Source organism: Mustela erminea, chromosome 12 (assembly GCF_009829155.1).
Source record: "Mustela erminea isolate mMusErm1 chromosome 12, mMusErm1.Pri, whole genome shotgun sequence".
Lineage (NCBI taxonomy): Eukaryota > Metazoa > Chordata > Mammalia > Carnivora > Mustelidae > Mustela > Mustela erminea.
Window position 1 is genome coordinate 51,138,800 of NC_045625.1, and position 22,712 is coordinate 51,161,511.

The 22,712-nt window shown below is 34.8% G+C and overlaps 1 protein-coding gene across 4 annotated transcripts in view; it reads right to left on the reverse strand.

The window, feature by feature from the left end:
* The window catches only part of CNTLN (centlein), a 292,701-nt gene that overhangs the window by 98,867 nt on the left and 171,122 nt on the right, over nucleotides 1–22,712 (reverse strand). For all 4 annotated transcript variants that reach the window (XM_032307449.1, XM_032307446.1, XM_032307448.1 and 1 more), the window contains one exon: nucleotides 6,363–6,463. In XM_032307449.1, the coding sequence (XP_032163340.1) occupies nucleotides 6,363–6,463 (101 nt within the window). The remainder of the gene's footprint in view (nucleotides 1–6,362; nucleotides 6,464–22,712) is intronic.

A 22,712-nucleotide genomic window follows, 5' to 3' on the forward strand; every position in this document is an offset into this window, starting at 1 on the left:
AAAATAGAAACTGACACCAAATGTAAATTGGGATCTAAACGAGGGAATAAAGAGCAGCAGAAGTTGTTCTTAGTTAAGATAAGAACCACCAGATTGGTGTCATGTAAAGCCAAATATCAGTGTGAATCTCTGGGATCACCCCTTCCAGAATAGGAAACACTCTCTAGTAGGTGGATGAAATGAACCTTTAAGAAAATACAGACTCAAAATCCAGTCTGGAAGAAAACACAATCAAAGAAAGAAAAGTACTTGTCAAAAACCTGAATTTAATAAAAAAGCTCAGAAAATCAATAATAAGACAAAGGAAAAAAGAGTGGGAATTTAAGTGGTGAAGCAATAAATTAAGAATCGGAAAATATCACTGTAGATTTAATAGAAATATTAGGAATATCAGAAAGAACAAAGGGAAGAAAATATGTGTGTGTGTGTGTGTGTGTGTGTGTGTGTATGTATAGAGAAAGAGAGAGGGAGAGAACTCAAAATTGAAATATTGATGAAGGAAAAGTCTTTAGATAAACTGAATGCAGAAGAAAAAGATAAAGACTAAAGAATTAAACAGATATACACAAAACCCAGATGAAAAGTACCCAAACATAAAGACAACTGATATCCTTGAATTAGAGTATAAAAAAATGGAATATGCAAAAATACATTAGCTTGTAACACAGGATGATCTTAACTGACAAATTATAAATTACATGGATAATCCAAAAATATGATTCAGACCAAAGTATATCAAGACGTATACCATTTTATTTAATTTTTGAACATCAAGTGGCACAAACTAAAAATTCACATAGCAAAAGCAAGTCACGATCAGAAAGGAACAGAGACCATATACAGTAACAGTCACTTTACAGGCAATACAATGGCACTAAATTCATATCTCTCAATAGTTACCCTGAATATTAATGGCCTAATGCCCCAATCAAAAGACACAGAGTATCAGAATGGATAAAAAAAATCTGTGGGACACAACAAAGGAAGTCCTGAGAGGAAAATATATAGCAGTACAAGTCTTTCTCAAGAAACAAGAAAGGTCTCAGGTACACCACCTAACCCTACACCTAAAGGAGCTGGAGAAAGAACAAGAAAGAAACCCTAAACCCAGCAGGAGAAGAGAAATCATAAAGATCAGAGCAGAAATCAATGAAATAGAAACCAAAAAAACAACAGAACAAATCAATGAAATTATGAGCTGGTTCTTTGAAAGAATTAATAAGATTGATAAACCCCTGGCCCGACTTATCAAAAAGAAAAGAGAAAGGACCCAAATAAATAAAATCATGAATGAAAGAGGAGAGATCACAACTAACACCAAAGAAATACAAACAATTCTAAGAACATACTATGAGCAACTCTACACCAACAAATTTGACAATCTGGAAGAAATGAATGCATTCCTAGAAACACATATAAACTACCACAACTGAACCAGGAAGAAATAGAAAACCTGAACAGACCCATAAACAGTAAGGGGATTGCAACAGTCATCAAAAATCTCCAAACAAAAAAAGCCCAGGGCCAGATGGCTTCCCGGGAGAATTCTACCAAACATTTAAAGGAGAACTAATTCCTATTCTCCTGAAACTGTTCCAAAAAACAGAAATGGAAGGAAAAGTTCCAAACTCATTTTAGGAGGTCAGCATCACCTTGATCCCAAAACCAGACAAGGATCCCATCAAAAAAGAGAACTACAGACCAATATCCTTGATGAACACAGATGCGAAAATTCTCACCAAAATACTAGCCAATAGGATTCGACAGTATATTAAGAGAATTATTCACCACGACCAAGAGGGATTTATTCCAGGGCTGCAAGGTTGGTTCAACATCTACAAATCAATCAATGTGATACAACACATTAATAAAAGAAAGACAAGAACCATATGATACTCTCAATAGATGCTGAAAAAGCATTTGACAAAGTACAGCATCCCTTCCTGATCAAAACTCTTCAAAGTGTAGGGATAGAGGGCACATACCTCAATATCATCAAAGCCGTCTATCAAAAACCCACCGCAAATATCATTCTCAATGGAGAAAAACTGAAAGCTTTTCCGCTAAGGTCAGGAACACGGCAGGGATGTACATATTCACCACTATATGCTATTCAACATAGCACTAGAAGTCCTAGCCTCAGCAATCAGACAACAAAAGGAAATTAAAGGCATCCAAATCGGCAAAGAAGAAGTCAAATTATCACTCTTCGCAGATGATATGATACTATATGTGGAAAACCCAAAAGACTCCACTCCAAAACTGCTAGAACTTGTACAGGAATTCAGTAAAGTGTCAGGATATAAAATCAATGCACAGAAATCAGCTGCATTTCTCTACACCAACAACAAGACAGAAGAAAGAGAAATTAAGGAGTCAATCCCATTTACAATTGCACCCAAAACTATAAGGTACCTAGGAATAAACCTAACCAAAGAGGCACAGAATCTATACTCAGAAAACTATAAAGTACTCATGAAAGAAATTGAGGAAGACACAAAGAAATGGAAAAATGTTCCATGCTCCTGGATTGGAAGAACAAATATTGTGAAAATGTCTATGCTACCTAAAGCAATCTACACATTTAATGCAATTCCTATCAAAGTACCATCCATTCTTTTCAAAGAAATGGAACAAATAATCCTAAAATTTATATGGAACCCGAAAAGATCTCAAATAGCCAAAGGAATATTGAAAAAGAAAGCCAAAGTTGGTGGCATCGCAATTCCGGAACTCAACCTCTATTACAAAGCTGTCATCATCAAGACAGCATGGTACTGGCACAAAAACAGACACATAGATCCATGGAACAGAATAGAGAGCCCAGAAATAGACCCTCAACATTATGGTCAACTAATCTTCAACAAAGCAGGAAAGAATGTCCAGTGGAAAAAAGACAATCTCTTCAATAAATAGTGTTGGGAGAATTGGACAGCCACATGCAGAAAAATGAAACTGGACCATTTCCTTACACTATACACGAAAATAGACTCAACATGGATGAAGGACCTCAATGTAAGAAAGGAATCCATCAAAATCCTTGAGGAGAACACAGGCAGCAACCTCTTTGACCTCAGCCACAGCAACGTCTTCCTAGGAACATTGCCAAAGGCAAGGGAAGCAAGGGCAAAAATGAACTATTGGGATTTCATCAAGATCAGAAGCTTTTGCACAGCAAAGGAAATAGTTAACAAAACCAAAAGACAACTGACAGAAGGGGAGAAGATATGTGCAAACGACATATTAGATAAAGGGCTAGTGTCCAAAATCTATAAAGAACTTAGCAAACTCAACACCCAAAGAACAAAAAATCCAATCAAGAAATGGGCAGAAGACATGAACAGACATTTCTGCAAAGAAGACATCCAGATGGCCAACAGACACATGAAAAAGTGCTCAACATCACTCGGCATCAAGGAAATACAAATCAAAACCACAATGAGATATCACCTCACACCAGTCAGAATGGCTAAAATTAAGAAGTCAGGAAATGACAGATGCTGGCGAGGATGCGGAGAAAGGGTAACCCTCCTACACTGTTGGCGGGAATGCAAGCTGGTGCAACTGCTCTGGAAAAAAGCATGGAGGTTCCTCAAAATGTTGAAAATAGAACTACCCTATGACCCAGCAATTGCACTACTGGGTATTTACCCTAAAGATACAAACGTAGTGATCCGAAGGGGCACGTGCACCCGAGTGTTTATAGCAGCAATGTCTACAATAGCCAAACTATGTCCATCCACAGATGAATGGATAAAGAAGATGTGGTATATATATACAATGGAATACTATGCAGCCATCAAACGAAATGAAATCTTGCCATTTGCGACGACGTGGATGGAACTAGAGGGTATCGTGCTTAGTGAAATAAGTCAATCAGAAAAAGACAACTATCATATGATCTCCCTGATATGAGGGAGTGGAGATGCAATATGGGGGGTTAAGGGGGTAGGAGAAGAATAAATGAAACAAGATGGGATTGGGAGGGAGACAAACCATAAGTGATTCTTAATCTCACAAAACCAACTAAGGGTTGCTGGGGGGAGGGGGTTTCAGAGAGGGGAGTGGGGTTATGGACATTGGGGAGGGTATGTGCTATGGTGAGTGCTGTGATGCATGTAAACCTGGCAATTCATAGACGTTTACCCCTGGGGATAAAAATATATGTTTATAAAAAATAAAAAATTAAAGAAAAAAAAAAAAAAAAGCAAGTCACATCCAAAGAATGGAGTGAGGCACAGGACGGAAGGAAAACCTGACACCTCTACATAATACACCTCTATATTAACCTTCCATTCTAAAAATGAGTAGTATCTAGAAAGTTCTGAAGGGGAAAAAAAGTGTGAAATGATAAAACTATACCCAGCCAATTAATTCATTGACTATAAAGACTGTTGAAACAAATTTTCAAACATCTAAATTCTTACAAATATGGCTATTTTGATTTCTTCTTGGGAAAAAAGAAATAGTTTACTTTTTGCTAACCAAAAAGTAAAAATAAAGAACTCATGAATAAAAAGCCTATGGCTTTAAAAAATGTGGTGAGTACTGAGTCCATTGTATATAAAAATAAGACTGTAAAACTGGCCAAATCATTGTTACCATATGAACAAGACTAAAGATGCGAGGGAAACAAAATAATTTTCTTTTTTTAAAAAACAACTGTTATTTTCATCTTGCATGGCAAAGAATTAATTTTTAACATGCCCTGAAATTGAAATATATACTTTTAAAAATACAAAGTAATTGCATCTTCAATGTTTTTTGAACCTTTCTTTTTAATCTTGTAGGAAAGTTTTAGAAATTAATACTTACTGAAGTAATGAAACATTTACCTAAAGTTCAACAGTCCTTCATATTTACAAGTGTTTCTTTTTATTTGGTTGGCACCAAACAAAATAACACATAAGTATCTTTTTAAAAAGCAGCATACTGGGGCACCTGGGTGGCTCAGTGGGTTAGGCCTCTGCCTTCAGCTCAGGTCATGATTTCAGGGTCCTGGGATCGAGCCCCACATCGGGCTCTCTGCTCTGCAGGGAGCCTGCTTCCCACTCTCTCTCTCTGCCTGCGTCTCTGCCTACTTGTGATCTCTGTCAAACACATAAATAAAATCTTAAAAAATAAATAAATAAAAATTAAAATAAAAAGTAGCATACATTATGGTTTCTTTTCCCACAATTTATCTAACTAGGCTTCTTTCTTTATAAGTATTGAGAGATGTTTGATTCAATAATTATTTAAGATTGAAATTTGGATTTTTAAGTGTTTGTGAATTAGTATGTTTTTCTATGTCTTTTTTAGTCTTTCTTACTGTTTGAGTTATTTCTAAGTGTGTGTAATTTTTCCAGGAACAATAAAGTTTTATTCTTGAAAAGTAAACTAAGGATAAAATCTTAGATCTTAGGAATAAATGGAAGGAAGTTTCAGTGGAAGAATCAGAGAAAACAGAGGCAAGCATAGTAGAGTGGTAGAAGGTAAAACAAAGGAAAACCAGTGTCAGAAGCCAGTGAAGGAGTAAACTTGAAATATGATATAAATCAGTGGTATAAAATAGATGATGTCAAACACTGGCTTTGATAAATCACCAGTGACCTAACTAAGAGCAAATGGAACAACAATATTAATTGGGACAATAGGCAGATGAGCATATATGAAAACATTAAGTATAATTTTTTAAGTTAATTATTATAAATTGTCAATACCTAAAAATTACAGTGGTAACAATGCAGCTATAGTGAAACAAAATAGAAAGAAATTCTGTCCTATCAAACTTATTTACTTTTTTCTAATGAGGTATTACCGTATGGACTGAAGTCTCATATAAATACAGTTATCTTGATTTTAACCAAGGAATAACCCTTCAATTGGAACAGATATATTCCTTTTACTAAACAATTTTAGGCTAGTGGTTAGTAGGTGGCAGATTTACAGATCTCCAGGTTTCCTTTTAACTCTATAGTTTTGATTCTAGGACAACAGATGAAAACTAAATGAGTTCCAGAAAAATGTAATGTCAAATGAAAATATAAATGAATTATTAATATTGAGTATAATAACTATATAATTTATGCAACTTTGAAAAAACTTAACTAGGAAAACCTTGCCAATGAATCAAAAGACAAACATCTTTTCTTCTTATCAAATATTTCTTTAGAATTTTTAATGAATTATAATTCTGACTTTTAGGTATTCTATTTGATTTTCTCATTTAAGGTAAAAATGTTAATGACATATCAATAAGTAAAGCAGTAGAAAGAGGGGGAAGAAGGATAAGATTCTTAAAAGAAATTGAAAGCAAAACATCAAGAACTAGATATTTTTAAACGCCTGTAATAAGTATTTAGTCTCACAAGAAAATGTACCTTCTCTCTTCTCTGCCATACACATATTCAATTCTTGTATTGTTGCCTTATCAACAGATATACGTACTTTAAGTTTATCCAATTCTTCTTGAAGATTCATCCTATAATAATTAACAAAATAAGTGATTATTTAAAATGTATAAGTTAAGGAATAATGCAGCAAACAGATAAAGATAGTAAATATATTTAAGAAAATATGAATTAGATAGTAGTAAAATAAAAGAAAAATACACCACTATTAACAAATCCTAACAATTAAAATTGAATTTTAATGAGAATCTGGGAAGTAAAATGTCTTAAGTAATTTTAAAATTTATCTAAATAAACATGTTACTTAAAACATAGATTATATGATAAAAAAAATAAGGTATTGAGTTACCCAATCACCTTTTTCCTTAAGATTTTTTTCTAAGTACTCTCTACACTCACTGTGGGGCTCAAACTTATAGCCCCAAGATCAAGAATTACATGCTATACTGACTGCCAGCCAGGTACCTTTAACCAACCACTTCTTGACACACAGATATACCACATAAAAATCATGGTATGTAATGTTAATACACATACTGAAAGCAGAAAGAGTATGTTTCTAGATGCCAAGAAAAGACTAAGAACCCTGACTAGTAAAATGGTATTGACTACCACAATGAGAGACTGGATCAAATATCACCCATGGAGACCTCCGACCTTCAGACCTGAATGGGGATGGAAGTTTATGCCCAAGATTATGGCTGAGAGATAAAACTGGGCTAACTGCAGCAAGATGGGAGACAAAAATTTGCTGAGTATGACACAAATATCGCAGTTTAACTGGCTGGAGTTTCATTAAAAAGAGGCTAACTGGTTCCAAAATCAAGCCACATACATTTGCAGAGATCTAAAGAATTGACAGTAATGTAAAAACTGGTTCATGGCCAGTGTCTACTGGAGAGTTCAGGCAGATGGAGAGTTCAGACAGACACAATCATTCATTACAGACAGGCTTCCACAACTGAGAGAACCACAGAAAATAAAACTCAAAAAAGTTAAATTTGCAGATAAGAACAATTATATGAATAAGTTCATTCAATATATAATTCATATAATTATATAAGCTCATGAATAAGTTCATGAATGACAAACTAAATAACACCCCGCCGAAATGAGATAATGTACAATAGGGAAATGAAAATAACAGAACAATTCAGAATGAGTTTTTATAGAATTAGAGTTTTTAAAATGTTGAAAAAAAGGAAAAAAGGGGACAAAACATGTATTTTTAAAAACAATAATTGACTGAAAACTCAACAAATGTGTTAAACAGTATACAGAAAAAGCTAATGGAAACTGGTAAAATTAAAGACAACACTGAGAAATAAAAAGAAGGAAAATCATAACAATATATAAAGTCATTTGAATGAGAAGCCCAAAAAGCATCTCAGAAATTACTCAAGGAGATGGGTGCCTCATTGATTTCTGTTCAGGTCATGCTCTCAGGGTCATGAGATCAAGCCCTGCACAGGGGTCTGCACTGAGCATGGAGCCTAGTTGGGATTCTCTCTTCCCCTCCCCACTGCTCCTCCCTCCCCCTGCACACATGCTCTCTCTCTCTCTCTCAAATAAATAAATCTTTTTTATATAATGGCTGAAAACTGAGAGCTGATTAAAAAAATGTGAATTAATAGATTAAGAGAGTCAAACTGCAAACAGAAGAAATAAAACTATATAGCGGGAAACTGCAGGACACCACAGAAAAAGAGGGTATCTTCAAATCATCAATATTGAGAAGAGATGTTACTTAACAAATACAGAGCTTCGGAGTGACAGAGACTTCTCATAGCAACAAGAAAGGTCGGAAGAAAAATAATATCCTCAACATTTGAAGGTTTACTATTAATAGATCTTAGATGAAAGAACTATTAAAGAATATATTTTAGGTAAACAGTGATGGTGAAATGATATCTATAAACATGTACCTGGAAGTTAACCAGCACTTATCACGTAAAGTCAATATAACAGTATCCAAATGAAGGCAGAGACAGAATACAGTAGAATTAAATTTCTGAACAAAATGATATAAGATCAAGGAGGGGATCAGATTTATAGTATTTTAAGACCCCTGTATTGTTGGAGAGGAAAAAGGTGCCAATTCATCAAATTAATGATGTATAATTTTAAGAAAAAGCATTTAAAGAATGGAAAACAAATATAAAATTTACAAATCAGGAGAGGTAAAAAAAAAAGAAATGAATAAATTCATGCAATCTAAGGCAAGAGAAGGATTTTTTAAAGAAGCATAAAAAATAAAATATACACTAAGAAAAAATATTAAAGATAAAGATGGTCATTACATAATGATAAAGGAATGATTTACCCAGGAAGATACAGCAGGTCTAAACTGTCATGTATTCAACAATATAAGAAATATATTTATATTTTATTATAATTTTATATTTTACTTTATAAAAATTATTCAATTATAACATTAATACTTTAAGAAATGTATATTTTATATTTATACTTAATATAAATATTAAAAAACAAGTAGTCTCTGCTTTTCCTCACTCATTTCTTTTTTTTCTTTTTTTTTTTTAAGATTTTATTTATTTATTTGACAGAGAGAAATCACAAGTAGATGGAGAGGCAGGCAGAGAGAGAGAGAGGGAAGCAGGCTCCCTGCTGAGCAGAGAGCCTGATGTGGGACTCGATCCCAGGACCCTGATATCATGACCTGAGCCGAAGGCAGCGGCTTAACCCACTAAGCCACCCAGGCGTCCCTCCTCACTCATTTCTTGAAAAACTGATGTCTACAGTTTGGTGTGTATACTTATGTGTTTAATATAAACATAAATACACATACATAAGGATTTAAAAAAATTTAGATTCTACGATTATATCTGCAGTTTTTCAGGTAGGTTCCAGATTGATGGGAGGAGCACACACACACACACACATGCACACACATACACCTATCCACACAGCAATTAAGTTTGGACTAGGTTCATGCTTTATTCAGCTAAGAACACAGAACATTTTGAAATAAGATGGCCCCAAGAAAGAAAAAAACAGCTGTAGCTTATTTCAAACTTAGTTTTCCCCGCCTTTCAGAACATTAATGTAGCCAAACACAGACTTTTGTTGGAAATGTTATTTCTTGCTTATTTAGAGGTATTTTATACTTATGGCTTGTTTTGTTTTGTTTTGTCTTGAAAGCATGGACACTGTCCCTACTCTTAGTAAGTATACATGAATATCAGAGACCAACTGTTCTTGAGTCAAACTAAGCACCAACAAACCACGTCTTAATGGATGCTGGGAGGAGGGGCTGTCAGAGTCGGCACCCTTCTACAGGATGATCACTGGCTATTTACTGACTGACTTACTGCCCACCTATTCTGTTTCTGACACTGTGAAGGACCACAATTCAAAGTCTACGTTTTACTGGACAAATTATATGAAACAACTGTATTTAGATGCTGGGTAACAGGCAGCAGAGAACTGTGACCCCAAAGAGAAAGAAAATTAACAAAGAGCGCCCTAATGATAGCTGAGATTTCTGCCAGGAGCCATTCTCCAGACCACAATGCAGGGAGAGGGGTCCCAAGAAAAACACAATGGCTTTGCTGAGATGAAGAAAGAGACTGGAGTTTGGGAACTCTGTAATGATGGAATTTGTGGCACATAGTTCCCAGAGAAGAGATCTACAAAAAGAAATAGCTACAGAAATCTGCATAAGCATTCTTTTGATTCTACAGTTAAACACTCTGTTGCATATATGCAGGACCAAATTAAACAAGACAGGCAGAAAACAGGAGCCCTTAAAGAAACTATTCCCAGAATTTACCTAGGATTAGACCAGCCAGATTGAGAGGAGAATCTTTGTTGATCACCAGGAGAATTCAACAAAGAATTCAAAAGGGACATCTAATGAGTAGGGATAAACAAGTCTCTGGTAAAGGATACTTGAAACATGCACTAACAGTGTTTTTAAAAACCTGAAAACATTTAAACTGAGATTTTAAAAACACCTGTTTCAGCAATCAATAGAAAAAGTGAATGGAAAACAGGATACAGATTATTAAGAAAAGCACTATGAAAAAACTTGACCTAATAGAAAACATTCTAATAACAGTTTTCAAATACCTTGGACCTTTCACTAAGATAAAACCACATGCTTGACCATAAAACAATTCTCAGCAAAATTAAAAAGATCTAAATCATTAGAAGTCTCTTTTGGCCGCAATAAAATTAAATTAGAAATCAATACCAGAAAGATGTCTGAGGAAATACCCCAACTTAAAACTTTCAGAACCTTTTTTCTCTAAAGATTCCAAGAGGAAATAAAAAATAGTTTGAATTCCAAAAAATTAAAGTACATTTCAAAAATATGAGGGGCTAACAAAATGCTTATGTGGCTTTCTACAGCACTAAATGCTTTTATAATAGAAAGAAAAAAAAAGATCTACAATGAAGCTCCCAATTACTAAAACTAGAAAAAGACAAACTGAATAGAGCACTTTTTCATATATCCATTGGCCCTCAGGATGTGTTCTTTTATGATATATCTATTCAAGTGTTCTGTTCATTTTTCTATTATTTCTACCTTTACTTAATTTTTCATAGGAATTCTTCAGATATTCAGGATGCTAGTCCTCTGGTAAACATATATACTGCAAATATCTTTTTTCACTCTGAATGTTGCCTTTTAAGTCATTTAATGACATCTTTTGATAAACAGAGGCTCTTGGGTTTAATACAGTCCAGTTTATCAATTTTTAGTTTATATTTAATCTGTTTTAAGAAAACTTTGTCTATTATACAAACAGATGTTCTGTGTTTTTGACTAAAATCTCTATTACTTAACATAGGGCCCCTCATGGCACAGTTGGTTAAGCATCCAACCCTCCATTTTGGCTTAGGTCATGATCTCAGGGTTGTGAGATCAAGCCCCACATCAGGCTCTGAGATGGGTGTGGAGCCCGCTTAAGATTCTCTCTCTTCCTCTGCCCCTTCTCCCTCCTTTCTTCTCTTTCCTTCCCCCAAAAAATAAAAAATAAAATAAATAAAAGCTCTATTACTTCATTCTTACAATTAAGCCTGCAGTCATCTAGAATCGATTTTTGTGTATGGTTTGAAAATATGGTGTATTATATTAATTAAAATAATTTTCCTTTATATTGAAGTTCTTGGAACTTTTGGCTATATAACTATAGCATCTGCTATTTTGGTTGTTTTCCATTTTCCATAATTATCGATAATGCTATAGTGAACATATGTGCCTATATGTAAGAACTCTTTAGTGTTTTCAACTAGAAGTGGCTTTACTGGATCTTTGAAAACAGAAAGACTATTTTAAACATAACAAAAGTACGGAGAGTAATATAACCAACATTAATGTGCCAAACATTTGGGTTTAAAAACATTAATGTCATATTTAATCCAAAGCTTTATTTTTGTGAAAAAAAATGTTCTATAAATAATGTTCTCTCTTACAATATTCGACCTTTCCTCCCTCCCCAGAAATAACCAGTTTCCTTATTTAATTTGGTGTGTATATTTGTTTTGTGCTTTAATACTATGTGTGTGTGTGTGTATAGTTATATATAACTATTCCTGTGGCTACATGTGTGTATGTATACACACACATATATCTATAAAATTGTACTATTATGTGATTTAAAATTTTATATTTTAGAGAATATATACTATGATATATATGATATACTATTAATCAATTTCCTTCTTTTAACTCAGCTTTTGCTTTTGATGCATTTCCATTTTGATAAACATAGATCCAATTTACCCATGTTAAATGTACTATAGTACCACATTATATTAATATATTATAATGTACTTTTATCAACTAACAGGCATTTAGATTGCTTCTAATTCTTCATTATTACAAAAATACTGCAAAACCCTATTCATGTATGTTAATTCATTTTATTTAAAAAGGACCTAAAAATATATTTCAGAGTGCAATTTTTGTCTTAGGGTTTTTTAAATTTCAATTGTAGCATTTATTAATGATGGAATTGTACTGGGAAACAATCACAACAAAAGAATAATCGTTTGAATTGAATAGTTTACTAAGTGAAACACAGCATGCAAAAGATTGATTTGTAGTCCAGGCCTCTCTTTTTGTACAGTTCTATGTTGCAACCAACACTTCCAGTAAATGAGTTATCAAATGTTCAGTAGAGCTTTCCGGAGGTTCCACTGCTGCCTTCTAATTTTCAGATTTTGAGAGGGCTAATTTCTGCAAGTCCAGAGTACTGAAGGGAGAAAATCAGGATATGAAAATACTTCACTTGGTTCTTCTGTGAAAGATTCCTCAACATTTTCTAGTAGTTTCTGGCTTTAAGTTTAGTCCATCTTTCTAAAATAGCTGAGCAGGTTGGGGGATGAATAAGCCTGGTGGGGGGTATTAAGGAGAGCACATATTACATGGAGCACAGGGTATTATACACAAACAATGACTCATGGAGCACTGTATCAAAAACTAATGATGCAGGGGCGCCTGTGTGGCTCAGTGTGGCTCAGTCATTAAGAGTCTGCCTTTGGCTCAGGTCACGATCCCAGGGTCCTGGGATCGAGCCCTGAGTTGGGCTCCCTGCTCAACGGGAAGCCTGCTTCTCCCTCTCCCACTCTCTCTCCTTGTATTTACTCTCTTACTGTCTCTGTCAAATAAATAAATAAAATCTTAAAAAAAAGAAAAAAACCTAATGATGTACTGTATGGTGACTAACATAATAAAAATTTTTTCTTTAAAGAAAATAAAAATAGCTGAGCAACTATCATTTGCTTTTTCATTTTCTGATAAATCACTTTCATCTGTTAGGTTTTCTTCCACACTGCAGTTTGCTTATTTCAAATTCCAATTTGTAGCAGATCAAGTTTTACCACTATTATTTTTTTACACTTGAACATAAATTAATATAAGGCTCATTTCTCTCCTTAAAAAAGTCTCTGTCAGCCCACGGCCAACAGACTGACTTATTTTGTTTATCATACTACTCACTAGCTCCATCCACATCATTGCAAACGGCAAGATTTTATTCTTTTTTATGGCTGAGTAATACTCTGGTTTTTTGGTGTGTGTGTGTGTGTATCTCACATATTTCTATGTGTTATTGCATTTCTCTATGTTTATTGCAGCATTATTTACAATAGCCAAGATATGGAAGCAATCCAAGTGTCCATCAATAGATGAACTGATAAAGAAGGTGCATGTATATACACACACGTGCTAATATTCCATTATATATGTGTGTGTGTATATATATCTCAGATATTTGTATATATATAGAATATATGATAAAGCAGGTATGGTATATAAATATATTTATTATTTATATAAATTTATATACAACACCTTCTTTATCAGTTCATCTATTGATGGACACTTGGGTTGCTTCCATATCCTGGCTATTATAAATAATGGAGCGATAGCAGTGGGGTGCACATACCCCTTTGAATTAGTGTTTCGGTATTTTTTGGATAAATACCCAGTAGTGGGATTAACGAATCACAAGGCAATTCTATTTTTAACTTTTTGAGGAACCTCCATACCGTTTTCCACAGTGACTGTACCAGTTTGCATTCCCACCAACAGTGCATGAGGGTTCCTTTTTCTCCACATTCTCAGAACACTTGTTTCTTGTGTTTTTGATTTTAGTCATCCTGACAGGTATGAAGTGGTATCTCATTGTAGTTTTGATTTGCATTTCCCTGATGATGAGTGATGTTGAGTATCTTTCATGGGTCTGTTACCCATCTGATGTCTTCTTTGGCAAAATGTCTGTTAATGTCATCTCCCCCTTTTTTTTTTTTTTTTGAACAGGCTTTTTCTTTTTTTTTTTTTTTTAAGATTTTATTGATTTATTTGACAGATGAAGATCACAAGTAGGCAGAGAAGCAGGCAGAGAGAGAGAGGAGGAAGCAGGCTCCGTGCTGAGCAGAGAGCCCAATGTGGAGCTTGATCCCAGGACTCTGGGATCATGACCTGAGCTGAAGGCAGAGGCTTTAACCCACTGAGCCACCCAGGCACCCCTTCTCCCCATTTTTTAAGTGGATTGTATTTTGGGTGTTGAATTGAAACAGTTCTTTATTTTTTTTTATACTATCAGAGAGGTCATTTGCAAATATCTTCTCCCATTCAGTAAGTTCCCTTTTAATTGTTTCCTTTGCTGTGCAGAAGATTTTCAAATTGATGTAGTCCCAGTAGTATTTTTGCTTTTGTTTCCTTTGCTTCAGGAGACATACCTAGAAAAATGTTGCTATGACCGATGTCAGAGAAATTACTGCTTGTGCTCTTTTCTAGGATTTTTTGGTTTCAGGTCTCATTTAGCTCCTTAATCTATTGTGAGTTTATTTTTGTGTATGGTGTGAGAAAGTGGTCCAGTTTCATTCTTTTGCATGTAGCTGTCCAGTTTTCCCAGCACCACTTCTTGAAGAGACTGTCCTTTTCCCATTGAATATTCATTTCATCTTTGTTGAAGATTAATTAACCATATAACTGTGAGTTTATTTCTGGGTTTTCTATTCTGTTCCACTGACCTTTGTGTGTATTCTTTTTCTTTTTTTCTAAGTAATCTCTATGCCTAAGACAAGGCTCAAACCCCAAGATCAAGAGTCACATGATCTACTGATGGAGACAGCCAGCAGTTGCTCCAATCTATGTGTCTAATTTTGTGCCAGTCCCATGCTGTTTTGATTACTCCAGCTTTTTAATAACTTGGAAGTCTGAAATTGTGATACTTCCAGTTTTGTTTTTTTTTAAAGAAAAGATGTTTTAAAATAGACTGTTATTATGACAAAATACACTTGCAGAAAGTCATTTTGACATCTTTTTTCAGAAAAAAAATCAAATGATTATTCACTAAACATTTAAGATATTCTTTGTAATTCTTTAGTAAATATATGTGATTCTTTAAGTAATTTTAAAAATTGTACATATATTGAAACTAAAATGAATGAAAACAAAGCCAGCAATTAAATTAAAAAGACTATATGCTTGGTGCTATGACCTGGTGTTGTGTTCCCCTAAAATTCATGTTGAAATTCTAACCTCCAGAGAATGATGGTGGTAGGAAGTTGGACCTTTGGGATGTTCTTAGGTCATGTGGGTGAAACCTTCATGAATGGGACTAGTGTTCTTAAAAAAGAGACCCCACAGAGCTTCCTAGCCGCTTCTGTCATATGAGGACTGCAACACAAAAGAAGGTCCTCAACAGACCATGTTGGAGCCCTGATCTGACTTGTAGCCTCCAGAACTGTGAGAAATAAATTTCTGTTGCTTATAAGCCACCCAGTCTGTGGTGTTTTATTACAGCAGCCTGAACAGACAAAGACAGATGACCTCAAAAAAACAAATACTATATGTATATGGTCACAAATATATGAAAACAGTATATCAACATCAAAAGTTAATCTCAAGAGTTAGAAAATAAACTCCAAAATATACTTGTCATTTACTTCAGTGAATTATCTCCTAATAGTTATAAAATATTTTTTCTTAACTAATACTCTTAACTGTATAGTAAAATAAAATGAAAATACAAGAAAAATATAATCACTACCTAAATATCAACAAATGAATGGATGAACAAAATGTGGTATATACACACAACAGAGTATTTATTCAGCCTTAAAAAGAAATTGTGATACATACTGCAACATGGAAAAACTTGGAAGACATGATGAATGGAATAAACCAGACACAAAAAGAAAAATACTGTATAAGTCCATTTACATAGCATGCCTAGAATCAGCAAATTCAGAAGGACAAAAGGAGAAAAAGACATGAGCTGAGAGAAGGGGGAATGGGGAATTATTATCTAATGGGGACAGAGTTTCATTTTGAGAACAGGAAAAGTTCTAAATATGGATGGTGGCGATGGCAGGACAACAATGTGAGTGTATTTAATGGCACTGAACTCTGCACCTAAAAATGGGTTACAAAGCTAAATTTCATGTTATGTAAGTTTTACTACAATAAAAAATATATTGGGGGCAACTTGGGTTGATAACACCACAAATAAAATTATAAACTATTCTATATTTTAACCAGATGGAAGGGAAGGAAAGACAGAGAGGAAAAATGGAAAAAAATCAGGGAAGATAGAAACCTGGGAAGACATAGCAGAGCTTTATCTTCATATCAACCTGAGTCTGTAATTATTTGTGTGCTTTTTGATTATTATTTGTGTCCTCCAATAAAGCTGAAGCCCTATGAGGCTGGAGCATGTGTGCTCTGCTCAATATTTTATTTCCAGTGTCCAGTGTATTTACTGAAATAACAAGTGAAAGCACAACAATACAAAGGGTTACATAGATTCAGTCCTATGTAACTAATATTATAAAACTCCATAGTTTAAAAGTCTTTTCTTCACATATTATTTACTAGCTATAATAGCTTACTTGCTTCCAGGCCCTGGTCCTTTAACAGAATCATGAGTGTATTCTAAAAGCCTATCTAGAGGACTCAAGTTGCATCACACCTGAAACATTCTTGAGATAGAAAAGAGGAAGAAGAGGGACCCTTGGCTTTAGGGCTCTAATTCAGCAGTGAGTTAGGTTTCATGCTGATCTTGTTCTGAAACTTCTCACTCTTGTCCCTGAAGACTTAATTGGTAGATGAGTTTACTTCTCATGTCTCCAATATCAGTGGCTAAATTTCTTGTCTCTGATTTTCAGTTTTAAAAGTAAGTAAGATTCAAAACTCATTACCATGTAGCCTTGAAATCCAGTGCCTTTCAACGGATGCTGATAATGTGTACAACCCTTGATTACGCTAATATCCCAGAACTCACATTCTCATTTGTACTTGGCTTATGACAGCCTGTAGTGTTTCATGTTGTATTGGTTTCTCAAGGACTGATACATTTAAATTCTTATCTTATTATTCATCACATTATAACTCTTCCATATGATCATACGGCCTCTTCTTCAAAACTATAAAAAATAATATGTGGGACAACTGGATATACACATGTAAAAGTGGTAAGCTGTATACGTACTTCCCATGAAATTTTAAAAAATTAACAAAATGGGCCAAAGATCTAAATATGAGTCAAAACTATAAAACGCATAAAAAAAGACATAGTGGGGGCGCCTGGGTGGCTCAGTGGGTTAAGCTGCTGCCTTCGGCTCAGGTCATGATCTCAGGGTCCTGGGATCGAGTCCCACATCCGGCTCTCTGCTCAGCAGGGGGCCTGCTTCCCTTCCTCTCTCTCTGCCTGCCTCTCTGCCTACTTGTGATCTCTCTCTGTCAAATAAATACATTTAAAAAAATCTAAAAAAAAACAAAAAAACAAAAAAAAACATAGTGGTAAGTCTTCATGATCTTGGATTTGGTGATTGTTATATGGGCATGACACCAAAAGCATAAGGAAAAAACAAAAAAGAAAAAATAAATTAAACTTCATAAAATTAAAAAAACTTCTGTTCATCAAAGGAAACCATTAAGAAAAGAAAAAGCTCACCTACAGAATGGGAGAAAATATTTGCGTATGTCTAGTAACAACAATATGTAAAGAACTCTTAAAACTCAAAACCAAAAAGAGAACCCAATTTTTTAAAATGGCAGACTTGAATAGATATTTATCCAAAGAAACACAAATGGCAAATAAAATTATGCAAAGATGCTCATTAGTCATTAAGAAAATACAAATCAATTCCACAATGAAATACCACTTCAGATTCACTAGTATGAGTAATTTAATAAATTAAATAATTTAAAGATTTTTTTAAAAAATGATAATTTTTTTAAAAAAGAAAGAAAAAAATACTAAATGTTAACAAGGATGTGGAACAAGTGGAATCTTTGTAGATCGCTGGTGACAGTATAGAATGATGTAGCCACTACGAACACAGTTTGGCAGTTCCTCAAAAAGTTAAACACAGACTTACCACATGACCCAGCAATTCTGCTTATAGGTATAATATCCCAAAGAACTAAAAACAGGTATTCAAATAAATACTTGTACATAAATGTTCATAGTGGCACTATTCACAGTAGCTTTAAAGTAGAAGCAACCCAAATGGCCATCAATAAATGAATGAATGAATTGTATATACATACAGTGGGTTATTATTCAGCTGTAAAAAGGAATTACAGACACGATACATACTATGATGTGGATGACTCTTGAAAACCTAATGCTACGTGAAAGAAGCCAAATGCAAAAGGTCACATACCGTAGGATGCTATTTATATAAAATATTCAGACTTGGTAAATCCATAGGGATAGAAATCAGATTCGGGGTTCTGAGGAGAAAGAGGAAGGAGGACATGGGGAGATTGGGAGTGACTGCTTACTGGGTATGGGGTCTCTTCTGGGGGTAATGAAAATGCTTTGGATCAGATAAAGATTATGGCTACACAACATTGTAAAAACAGGGGTGACTGGGTGGCTCAGTGGGTTAAAGCCTCTGTCTTCTGCTCAGGTCATGATCCCAGAGTCCTGGGATTGAGCTCTGCATCAGGCTCTCTGCTCAGAAGGAAGCCTGCTTCCCTTCCTCTCTCTCTGCCTGCCTCTCTGCCTAATTGTGATCACTGTCTGTCCAATAAATAAATAAAATCTTAAAAAAAAACCATTGTAAATACACTAATGTCACTAAATTGTATACTTTAAAATAAAACATGGGGTGCCTAGGTGGTTCAGCTGGTTAAGCTTCCGACTTGGTTTTGGCTCAGGTCCTGATCTCAGGGTCATGAGACTGAGTCATGCCTCAGGCTTCACACCTGTCACTCTCCCTCCCTCTCTGTCCTCCCCCCAATTCACAGGTGCACTCTCTCTCAAATGAAAAAATAAAATCTTAAAAATAATAATAAAAGATTCTCTCCTTCTCTGCTCCTCCCCACTTATACTCTTTCTCTCTCTCTTTAAAAAAATAAAATAAAATAAAATAAAATAAAACTAACGTGTTAATTCATACAATGCTGATGGTTATCCAAAAATACATTTGTTTGCAAAGTATGTCATGATTTAGCAGACATATTTTTGAGAATTTTATTTCCAACTCATGTTACAGAAATTGAGTTCCTAAAATCCTCATTTCTACAAATGGAAAAATAGTTGTGCTTAAGAAAACAGAGAGTCTTGATTTGCCAAAGGAAAGAAAAATAACTGAACTTCCTACCATAATAATTTGATTTTAGCTCCTTAGAAATTATTATTTGGATTTTATAAAATATTCTTTGAAATCACGGCCTGCGTATATTTAACACTTAACCCAACAAAGAAGGTATTCCATCCTGGGCAATGCTACCGAGTTATAGCTTGTCTACTTTTTATCATTAAGGAAAAAGGATCAAAAGATCATGAAATTAAAGAAGACCTTAGTTATGATATATTGTTTAAAATTCTCTCCTTCTATAAAATAAAACTGAATTTTTAAATTATGAATTCTAGACTCCTTTATTATTGACCCCAACTCTACCTTCATTGACAAATTCACCAACCAGGATTTTCAGCATGAAGTAGGAAAAGCATCAGTCATTCTTTGCGAATATTTTGTAGTCTCATACTGATTTTCAAGAAACAAAAGTGAAACAGAAAGGATAAGAAGTGGGCCAAATTGTTCAATTGTGCTCTATAAAGAATTTGGTTTTTATTTTGAAAGCAATGGAAAGATGCTAAAGGTTTTGAAACAGGGGAGAAATATGTTCATATATGTATTTTTTTAAAAGATCACTCTGCAGCATTAGGGGTAAAATGGATTCAAGTGGGTAAGAGTGAGTGTAAAGGGATATTTATGAGTTTATTCTACTTGAGCAAGAAAGATATGATGGTATTTTGGACAAGGACATTGATAGTAAGAATGGAAAGAAGTAGATATATTTTAGAGATATTTGTGATATGGAATCATTAAGAATATTATAAGGAGGTAAGACAGAGGGATGAGTCTGTTAAAATCCCCTAGGTTTCTGGTTTGGGCAAATGGACAAATCATTATGCCATTTTCCCTGTGTTATGCCACTACTATTGCCTTATTACTGCTCTTATCACACCTTTGCTTGTTTTCCCTGCTCATCTATATGAGTTCCTGAAAAAAGAAAAAGGGTGGCATATTATTTCTCTGTGTTCACCTGTACCTAGCAGAGTGCTCAGATGCAGGATTTTCTATGCATTAATATAAAAAGACCAAAATTACCACCCTCTGCAAGTTCCTGATTTATTTCACCAGAGATACAGATAAAACTGCCATGGATGTCAGCACACCCTCCTTGACTTCATGGGTTTCTAGCAAGAACGTGCTGGATTTGCAATATAAGAAAAGCTGAATATGCTGTGGCACCTGAGTCTCTTTTTATAGTTTTATATCACTGTTGAGAAATAATGTACACAAATATTTTTATACTAATGTTTTTATTTAGGAAAATGTTAATCTGTTCACTTAGGAGAATGTTAACATGACTTTGTTGGTTCATAAATCTGACTTAATGACAGTAAGACAACATCCTCAACTAAGTGGAAAAGCTGAGGGAGCCTTGCCTTTCTGAAAGGTTTCCCTGCCTTACTATCTAGCAACCCAACAAATGGTTTTATTTCACGGGCTCATGGCAGATGGCCCTAAAAGAAATCTCATTAGAGTTAGAAATTATTCTTTTTCGATACACATTGTATATGAATATACATATACATATACGTATACATATATGTCCCTAGCTTAACACCGAGCCCTAAACTATATTCTCTAAACGGTATTGTTTAAACTGTACTGTTTAAACAGTAAATGAATGAAAAAATATATGAATATTTGTTAGACAAATACTATGGGAACAAGCTAATTCATTAGTTCATAGATTGTGCAGTTCTTGGTCTTTTGTTAAAACATCACTGATATCGGGGCGCCTGGGTGGCTCAGTGGGTTAATGCCTCTGCCTTCAGCTCAGGTCATGATCTCAGGGTCCTGGGATCGAGCCCCGCATCGGGTTCTCTGCTCAGTGGGGAGCCTGCTTCCTCCTCTCTCTCTGCCTGCCTCTCTGCCTACTTGGATCTCAGTCTGTCAAATAAATAAATAAAATCTTTAAAATAAAAAAAAATCACTGATATCGTAAGTAGATATATAAGTATAATATCTGAATTATTATAGGAACTATTTCCATGCAAAAAAAAATTCTCAAGTCCTCACACTCTCAGCAACATATTTCTGACTGTACTCAATGGAAGAAACACCATAGTATACACTGGTGGTAGCATCATTTCCTTTGACATATTTTATAAACTGACTTAGAATTACGACACAGGAAGAGGGTGGTGGGGTTATGGACATGGCGGGCGTGTGTGCTGTGGTGAGTGCTGTGAAGTGTGTACACCTGGCGATTCACAGACCTGTACCCCTGGGGCTAAAAATACATTATGTGTTTATAAAAAAATTAAAAAAAAAAAAAGAATTGCCACACAATTTTTTACAAGGATCTTGAAAAGTTAACTTGACATTAATGATTGGATTTAGAAGTACTATTCAAACTTGGTTTAAAGTAGTTTTAGTAGCACATCTACTTTTATATATTCTAGCCTTTTTTTTAACTTAAATTCAATTAGCCAGCATATAGTACATCATTAGATTCTAACGTGGTGTTCAATGATTTGTCAGTTGTGTATAACACCCAGTGCTCATCACATCACATGTCTTCCTTAATAGCCATCACCCAGTTACCCCAAGAGTCTCTCATAGTTTGTCTCCCTCTCTGATTTCTTCCCATTCAATTTTCCCTCCCTTACTCTATGATCCTCTGCACCATTTCTTATATTCCATATATGAGTGAAATCATATAATTGTCTTTTTCTGATTGACTTATTTCACTTAGCATCATCCCCTCCAGTCCCATCCGTGTTGATGCACAAGTTGGGTATGCATCAGAAAGGGTACAACCTTTCTGATGGCTGAGTAATATTCCATTGTATATATAAACGCTATCTTCTTTATCCATTCATCAGCTGAAGGGCATCTCAGCTCCTTCCACAGTTTGGCTATTGTGGACATGGCTGCTATTAACATTGAAACACATGTGCCCCCTCTTTCACTACATCTATATCTTTGGGGTAAATACCTTGCAGTGCAATTGCTAGGTTGTAGGGTAGCTCTATGATTAACTTCTTGAGGAACCTTCACGCTGTTTTCCAGGTAGCTGTACAAGCTTTTATATATTCTAGCCTAAATAGTAGGGAGTAAGTATTAAACTAGATGCCAGGGATGCCTGGGTGGCTCAACCCCTTAAACGACTAACTTGACTGACTCACGATTTGAGCTTAGGTCATGTTCTCAGGGTCCTGGGCTCAAGCCCCACACTGGGCTCCGTGCTCAGCACAGAGTCTTCCTTTCTTTCCCCTGCCTTTGCTCCTCCTCTCTCTCTTAAAT